Source organism: Psammomys obesus, unplaced genomic scaffold (genome assembly GCF_907164565.1).
Source record: "Psammomys obesus unplaced genomic scaffold, mPsaObe1.curated_primary_1811, whole genome shotgun sequence".
NCBI classification, from domain to species: domain Eukaryota; kingdom Metazoa; phylum Chordata; class Mammalia; order Rodentia; family Muridae; genus Psammomys; species Psammomys obesus.
In genome coordinates, this window is record NW_026592510.1 from 19,252,071 (window position 1) to 19,260,956 (window position 8,886).

Sequence of the window (8,886 nt, forward strand, 5' to 3'; positions counted from 1 at the left end):
GTGGCCAACATAAAAGAAAACTATTAGCGAGTTACTTTACATCTTTCTTGTTTTATTAAGTCTTTGAAGTGTGGTATATGTGGTCTTAACATATGTCTAAGACCCAACAATAATTTTTATGAGAAAAACACAGTATTCAACCTGTTTTTAACCTAATTGAGAGAGAAAATTTTATAAAGCTATTCTATTCCAAATGTGCTGAGAAGTTTGCCAATGACTGAACACAGACATAAATTCATTGAAATTGGATGAAAATTTAAAATTCAATTTCTTCACAGCACTAGCCTCATCTCAGGGGCTCCGTAACCAAGTGACTAGCACAGGCCTGACCCAGCTGGTTTAGGCAAAAAAAAGAATGGAGATAGTTCTGAGATGGGCTGGTGGGCCTCAGGGTGCCTGTGTTTTGGAAGCAGCCGACAGCTTCAGAGTTCAGTGACTGCTTTCTGTGCCCACCCTTCCTTCATCCGTTCCTGCACAGTGCAGCCTCTGTCTCCTGCTGAATGGAAGCCAAGCTCAGAACGCCTCTCCTTTCTTAGAGAGCCAAGGCATCTTTTCTCAAACTGTAGTACATTTTTTTGGAGTGGTCCTTATTTCATACCACAAAAGGATTTGTTTGATGCACTATGCTTTTCTCTGGGGCTGGAAGAAGGGAATGAGATCTTTGTTGGCCGCAGGCCAGCAGGCTCTGAGAATGACACGTACTCTGGGAAAAGCTGTCCTTCGTCACATAGAGGCTTTTTCCTAGGTGCTTCTTGGCTGACAGTTTGACCTCAGAAGACCTATGAATTTTAAAATAGTGGCTAAGAACAAAGCGGAGAAAATACCCTTACCTAAATACCCAGAAGAAAATGAATTAAAATGCTAACAGGACATTTATGATTCTTTTCTTCAGCTATTGTATTTTTGTACTTTCCCAGTTTCTTGAATGAGCAGAGGGTGAAGTAAATTTCAGTTTTCAAAATTAGTATAACCATATATAAAACAGACATTTAAGATATAAATTGTAGAATAATAAAGAATATATGAGAATAGAAACCACTTGACTGTGTTCCATACACACTGTCCAATCGAATCAATTTTATAACAAGACTGAACCTGCTCTCTTCCAGGTGTCCTTCAGTAATAATTTATATGAAATAACACAAATTCTATGTATGTTTTTAAGTTTAAGAATCAAGCAGTAAGCTTGGCATGGTGACATGCACCTGTGCTCCCCATACATGGGTATGGAGGCCTTAAAGTCATCCTCAGCTGCATAGCTAGGGGGTTCAAGGCCAAGGTAGGATACATGAGAGCCTGTCTCAAAAAAATAATTGATTGATTAGTTAATTAATTAAACTGTAGGTATGAAAAATATCACAGCTAACAGACATTTGAAAGAATTATTTTTTCATTCTATATTTTAGAAACCCAAAAATGTCTCATAGTAGTAGCTGGAGAAGTAGAAACTTCAGCAAATCACTTTATATTGTAGAAATACCTCCAGGGATAACTAAAAAAATATATAACGAAGAATAGTCAAAGATGTTTGCAAAGTTGTACTTTGCCTAATTACTCATTAGAGTGGCTTCAGTGAATAAACTAATAAAAAATAGCAAAGAATGCTGGAGAGATGGCTCAGTGCTTCAGAGTACATACTTCTTGTCTTGAGGACCTGAGTTCTATTCCCAGCACCCACATCAGGTAGCTCACAACCACCTGAGAAAATCAAATCTTTAGCCATTCATGGTGGTACATACCTTTAGTCCTAGCACTGGGGAGGTAGATCTCTGTGAGTTCAAGGCCTGATCCTGAGTTCAAGCCTGGTCTACAAATTGAATTCCAGGACAGGTCAGGGTTACACAGAGAAACTGTCTTGAAAAAAAACAAAACAACAACAAAAGTGACAAACAAAAAGTAGGATATTGCCAACTATAGAATTGTTTCATCTGCGTGCTTGTTTTGTTTTGTTTTGTTTTGTTTTGTTTTGTGTCTGGGTGTTTTGCCTGCATGTATGTATATACACCACGTGCACAGAATACCCACAGAAGCTGGAAGGTATCAGATCCTCTAGAACTGGAGTAACAGAACGTTGTGAGCAGTCTTGTGGCTGCCAGGAACCCAAACCAGGTCCTCTGCCAGCACAGCAAGTGCTCTTAACCACTGAGCCATCTTTCTAGCTAGCCCCTTGCCAATACTTTTTAAGACTCTGTTAGGTGATGTTAAGGTTGAAGTATGCCAGACTGTGTGACAGATTCAACACAATGTCCCATGGGCTTAGCAGCATGTGTATACCAAGAGTGGTCTAGGGCCAGTGTCCTTGTCTTGCAGAGCCACCAAATATCTCCCAGACTGTATTGGGTACATATCTAGTCTGTGCCTCACTGCCACTTTGACAACAGTCTGCTTATAGGTTGTTCATGTCTCCCAGCCTTCAGGGATCCCGCTGCTCTGTCACCTGCGAGGATGGACAGTTCTTCAGCGGTCACGATTGCCAGCCCTGCCACCGCTTCTGTGCCACCTGCACTGGTACCTTCTCCTACTTCTCCCCTTACTTTCCTGCCTATGGTTTTGGTTTTATTTGGTGCTAGCCATCTTTCATGCAGCACTCAGTACATTTCAAGTAAGTGTGTATTTCAAGTAAGTGTGTAGGGCCACGTTTCTCCCGATAGTGCTGCACTAGCTGTCACAGAAAGCTGGCCATCAGCCCCTTGTCCTCACTGAGGCATTTAAAGATCCCAGCGGAATCTCCTTCGCAGAAGGACAGGAATTCTTGACACATAGGTTCAGTTAAAAACAAAAGAGGCCCCTCCCAGTCCCACTGAAGGCAAGTAAAAGAGAAGACAAAATTATGACCTAGGATGGTGGCAGATGGGCGTGGCTATCACAGACTGCGATGGAATCCCATATTTCAGCCTCTCCTGAGGCTTTCCTTTTTCCCTGTTTCTTGCATGTGCCTTGCACTGAAGGGGCCGGAGCAGATGGGTGTATTAACTGCACTGAGGGCTATGTCATGGAAGAGGGAAGGTGTGTACAGAGCTGCAGTGTGAGCCATTATCTGGACCAGTCTTCAGAGAATGGATACAAATCCTGCAAGAGGTAAGTCCCGCTGCTCTGACCTTAGCACTGGACATCTGAGTTCCTACGAGGGCTGTCTTCCTAAAAAATGACAAAACTGAGAATATTTAATAACAAGGTATGATTCAGTCACAGAGACCTCTGGATATTGGCCTATAGAATTGGGTCATGTTGTCTGCTATTTTTAATGTCTCAGGGCCACCTTAAAGTTTTCTGTTTGTGCATGTTGGTAGTAAGTATCTGGAGGCCAGAGATCAACATTGAGTGTCTTTCTCAATTGTTCTTTTCTTTTTTGTTTGTTTGTTTGTTTGTTTGTTTCAGCAGGATCACTCACTAGTTTTACTAGATGGTCAAGCACAAACCCCCAAGATCTGTCTCCGTTCCCGGCACTGAGATTATACTATACTTGCCTTTTGACATGGGTGTTGGGGATCTGAACCTTACCAAATAAGCCACCTCCCTGAGTCCCCCTCACACATACCTTAGAGCTTTTAAAATAGTATTTCTATTTCCAAGCCATGCTTTGTCCCCTTTGGCAGCAGTGTCTACCTGCTGTGTTTTCTCAAATGTCCTCAAATCTAACAGCTGTTGTAAGAAAAGATTTTTTTTTTGTCATCTTCAAAGGAAGAGTTAATTTGAAGCTGTTAAGGGATTGTGGTAAATATAGCTTCTCTCCATGCAGATGGGTAAGAGGTTCAATGACTGTGCATTTTGTCCCTAGATGTGATAACAGCTGTTTGACATGCAATGGCCCAGGATTCAAAAACTGTTCCAGCTGCCCCACTGGGTATCTTTTAGACTTAGGAACGTGTCAGATGGGAGCCATCTGCAAGGATGGTGAGTACAGCTATGTGACCTGATCTGTGATCTTTGCAGGCTAATGCATTTCCATCTTAATAAAGAAACTAACAAGCATGCAGCTCAAAGGATATGCTCAGTATCTTGTGGATATTCACTCACCTTGAATTTACACCCTTAACGGGTCATGTTGCTTGGTATTGTCTTGTTACCATTGTTTAGAGACAGAATCTGACTGTGTAGCTAAGGCTGGACTCAAACTCATGGTCCTCTTACGTCAGCCCCCTAGGATCCTAGGATTGTGTGTACCACCACCTCCCATCATCCCATTTTGTTTCTCTTTCTTTTTCTTTTTTTTTTTTTTTTTTAGTTATAGAGAGAAATAAGGCAACCTGCAATCCCAAAATGGTTCCAGTTAGTTGTCTTAATTAATAAACTGTATTTTTCAGGGCAGCTCCCCCTTCATAGAAAACCTGAGCATACGCTCCAAGCCCACACACAAGCATGGCCTTCCCCACTGTCAACAGCCATAACACAGCGTTACATTTGCCACAGCCTGCAATGACACATTATTATCATCCACGTCCATAGCTTACATTAGCATATGTGTTTGAGCAAGCATACAGGACGTGTTTGTGCCATTATCACATCACACAGGATGGTTTCATTGCCCTAAAGCTCCCCTCTGTTCTGCCATTAATTGTACTGCCTTCCCCCGGTTCCTGGAAATCTTGACTTTTTTTTAAAACTGTCTCCATGAGGTCTTTCTTTGAAAAACAACTTATATTTATGGTCATATAATAGCCCTTTCTGGTTGGTTGGTTTTGAATTGTTTCTTTCCCATTTTGCTCTCATATAGACGTTTTACCAGATTTGTTGATGTCTCATACATAGGGCTTTATACCTTCCCTTGATCACTAAGCATTTTGCATAAACATCTTCCTAAGTCATATGTTTTAAAAACTCTTGGGCAGCTTCATTTTGATAATACGATAGTATTGATCATTTAAATATTCCCTTATACTAGCCACTCTGATAATTTGGAATTTTTTTATTGTTTTGATATTTGAATCCTAATCAAGTGGCATTAAACTGTTTCATGATGCATAAAAGGCTAGAAATTAATATTCCAATCTTCTAGTAGGAAAACCTAACATGTGATGCTAAAAAGTGACAGGCCAAACCTAGAACTTAAGACTCCCGAGTATTGGGCCAGTCTGCTTTTCCTGCCATTAATGGTTTTTAATCCAAATTCTGGGACCCATGCCATCCCCAATGATTCTGATTAAATTGTGCAGGGTATAATATGATGTAGCTATTTTTACATTTTGATTATTTCAATGCCAACATTAGTTTTTGACTTCCTACATAATTCGTGGTGGGGGTACCCTAAACATTGTACCTGAACTTTGCATGCCAAATGTATTTCAATAGAGAAATCAACCGTATTTGAACTATCATTCAACATGTCTTTGGAGACTGCATTTGGAATAGTCTTGGTCACAAGCTCTAGGGAAAGGCAGCTTGGCAGAATGTGGAGTTCAGAGTCTGTAGGCTGTATTCAGATCTCCAGACCTCGGGCTTATTTCTCTCCTCCACACAAAATGAAGAAGATGCTGTATGGTCACTCCATGGCTCACTATTAGGAACCTCGAAAGGGCACAGCAAGAAGGGAGCCCATGGGAACACTGATACAAGGTCATTTCTAGTCTTATTTCCTTGAAATATCCAGGCGGCTTCATCCTCATCATGTTCCTGATGAACAGGTAGGCTGGGCCCACCCCACTCTGTACCTTTAGATCCTGCCAAGGCTAATTCTCAGTGCACCACTGAGGGGTGAGACGCCTACAGTGGAGGGCACCAGGGCCATGTAAGTATCAGCTGTCAGGTGCCAGAACATGCTTTTATATTGGACTACAACCAGAACATTTTTTTTAAGTCAGTGACAGTCACAGGACATCTACCTTGACCATCACCTCTAGCACATGGTACCAGACACCTAATGAAGCCCTAACCACCTTGCTAAGACATGCTGCCCATGGGCTAAATTGTACCAAATGGCAGCATGGTCAAAGGAAAGTGTCAGGATTGTGGGCTACAGTGAAAAAAGAAGAACTGTAGTTTACAATGAGGCCACTTTCAGGCCTGTTGAAGAATGAGGTCCTTTGAGCCTTCAGTTACATGATCAATGCTCTAAAGGACTAGAGTTTGCTCCTTTCCAACTGCTGTATTTCCGTGATTCCAAGACAACTGTTTTGCAGTTTACCATTTCTGAACTCAGATATATCTGTTCATTCATGACAACTCACTATTGCTTTGACCATCAGGTTGATGGGATATGTGTCATACCTCTTTGTGAGTGAGACTTAGCCACAGGAATGTACATTCTGAATCAATGAAGCCCATGGCTCCTGGCTCGCAGGTGTCATTTAAAAACAGTTCAAATGAACTACTCACATACTGTTAATAAGATTAAAATTAAAATTCCAATTGCCAACAGAATATGGTATCACAGTGCAAACATTATTACATTTGTGATACTGAAATAACAGTGAATCTTAAACCTTGTGTCTTGGATGCATTGTGTCTTGGAGTCAATGAAATATGGTAAAAATGACTGTATATTTTCTGTTCTCAATATTTCTGAGAAGAAAAGTTCCTTGCTTGTGATATTATTGATTTCTAATTTATTCTTTTTCCACTCTCTTTTTTTTTTTTTCTTTCACAAATGGATACCAATCACATTTACTGCTGGACTACAATATTTCTCCTTGAAACCACTGCTGTTGACTGAAATCACTTTGGGTGGACCAAATTCCCTCCTTGTTGCCTGCTCCTGAATGACCTCTTGCAAACTCCCCAAATCTACCTCTTTGGCCAATCAAAACCTCCCTCGGTGTGCCCTGCTGCTCTCAACTCCACTTCCCCTCTCTCTTGCTGACTTCCGGAAAAGCAACGGAAGAGTCCTGGGCGGAAGGAGGCTTCTGTATGCTTGTGAAAAAGAACAATCTGTGTCAGCGGAAAGTTTTACAACAACTGTGCTGCAAAACATGTACATTTCAAGGCTGAGCAGCCACCTTAGATCCTTGTTTGTGTAGACTTATAGATCATTCCATATTATTAAAGAGAAAAAAAAAAGCCAAAAAATGCAAACCACCTCTCTCTTTCTTGCTCTCTTTTTTTTTTTTTAACTCTCTCTCTCTCTCTGAAGTTTGTGCAGGGAGATGGTGAACTGTTTTGTCAGAACTTCAATAGAAAAAAAAATAAATAAAACTACAACAAGCCTACCTTTTATAACTGGATGTTTAGTATTAAACAGCCAGAAATCACAGAGACAGTATTGTATAACCAAAGTATTTGATGCCAAAATTTGACGTTAAAAGTAATGATTTGATTTCCTGCCCTGGTTGGAAGGTCCATTTTATTCCTTTGCATTCACTCACTTGTTTCTCCTTTAAAATGCCTGAAAGAGACTTTTTTTCCAAAAACATCACAAGCACACACATAGATCAGAATGAACAGAAAGCTCTTACATCAGTCGTTTTTCTGGCTTGAGTCTATGGCCAGGGGAAAGACAGGAAACTGGACCTTAGGGTACTGAAAACATCCAGCAGAGTGTGTTCAGCGTCCGTGTCTCAGTGTTTCACGGTTCCACGGTGATTACTCCCCACACATGTATTCTGGCCTTTTGTACTTTTCTTACCTGATAAGTCTGCTCCCCTGGCTTCACTGGGTAGACTTTCAGCCACTGGCTTTTCAAACACTGTCAACTGCGTTGTTTTTTACACAGCTGGTAAAATGGATTGCTCTGTAGAGTCAAACTGATGATAGAAGCATGTGATACCCAGAAGGCTGATCCTGGTCCCCTGAAGCCCAGAGGGTCACTCTGTAGACCCTGTGCAATCTCTTGGTGCTATGTAGCCGTTATCACCCCACCCCCACCCCCATGTCATCTTTTAACTGTCCTCAGAAATTACATTTGTCACGGTGGCGAGCATTTGGGTTATGATGCAGGAAATTTCTCCCTCTGGTCAAAAGTTCCTAAGAGGTCCTGTATTTTTTAAGAAATGGAATTTATTTAAATAATATTTAAGCTCATGCTTACACTGGTGGAACAGTGTTTCTCAATGGTGCTTATTGCTAGGTGTCTCATCCTGTCATTTTAAGAAAATAAAACTGGAAATTGAATGTGGGTGGCATGATTGTACCCTCCTGGTTCTGTATTTTCTCACTCCTCTGTCCCTCTATGACTAAGGCCATGTTCTCACACAGCTGTCCACTGAATGTCACTGAGCTGGGGTTGGTTTGTCCTCTGACTCAAAATGCATTCACCGGTTTTTCTCCGACTCCATTAACATTTCATGGAATCTAGAACACTGAACTATAGAGAAGCTACTTTGAATCTGTGGTTGAAAATACCGAAACCTGATCAATCTTTTTTGCAGTTCCTCTAAGAGTAACTGATATTACACACCTTTGCTTTTCCTATCAAGTCTCCATGGTGACGTCATGTACTTGGTGCATGACGAGGAATCTCCAATCTCTAAGCTTTGGGAAGCTACATTTCTGAGATGAGGCTTCACTGCTAAGGAGAGAGAGGTGATCCTGAGAAGGAGCTGGAGTGTAGGTGTGAAAGGCCCTGTTCACATAAACAAGTAGTAAACAGCCTACCCTGAAAACATCTCTAGACAGCAAAGTTCACTTCTAGCTGCAGGAAGATAATGAGTACTTGGTCTGGTGAACCCTTTAATAGCATTGTGATGTTACTGAGTCATGTGATTCATTAGTAACGAAGGAACTGGCAGGTTTGCTGAGCAACTTTTCCTCTTTAGAACACTGTAGGCTGTTCTGACCTGAAGAGCAAAGGGAATCCTGGTCAGAATGTTCTTCTGACATTCAAACACAGAGACTTTAAATGAACAAATGTAAACATGGGCCAGGCAGATGGTAGAATAGATTTGCCTGCAGAAAGAAAGAAAGAAAGAAAGAAAGAAAGAAAGAAAGAAAGAAAGAAAGAAAGAAAGAAAGAAA

The 8,886-nt window shown here is 41.1% G+C and overlaps 1 protein-coding gene across 5 annotated transcripts in view; it reads left to right on the top strand.

The window, feature by feature from the left end:
* Positions 1 to 8,886, top strand: part of Pcsk5 (proprotein convertase subtilisin/kexin type 5) — a 429,034-nt gene that overhangs the window by 283,174 nt on the left and 136,974 nt on the right. For 4 of the 5 annotated variants that reach the window (XM_055613830.1, XM_055613831.1, XM_055613833.1 and 1 more), the window contains exons 18-20: positions 2,411 to 2,508; positions 2,949 to 3,078; positions 3,779 to 3,894. In XM_055613830.1, coding sequence (XP_055469805.1) covers positions 2,411 to 2,508; positions 2,949 to 3,078; positions 3,779 to 3,894 — 344 coding nt within the window. Of the gene's footprint in view, positions 1 to 2,410; positions 2,509 to 2,948; positions 3,079 to 3,778; positions 3,895 to 6,808; positions 7,007 to 8,886 lie in introns of those variants that run through there. The other variant, XM_055613834.1, reaches the window with a different exon arrangement.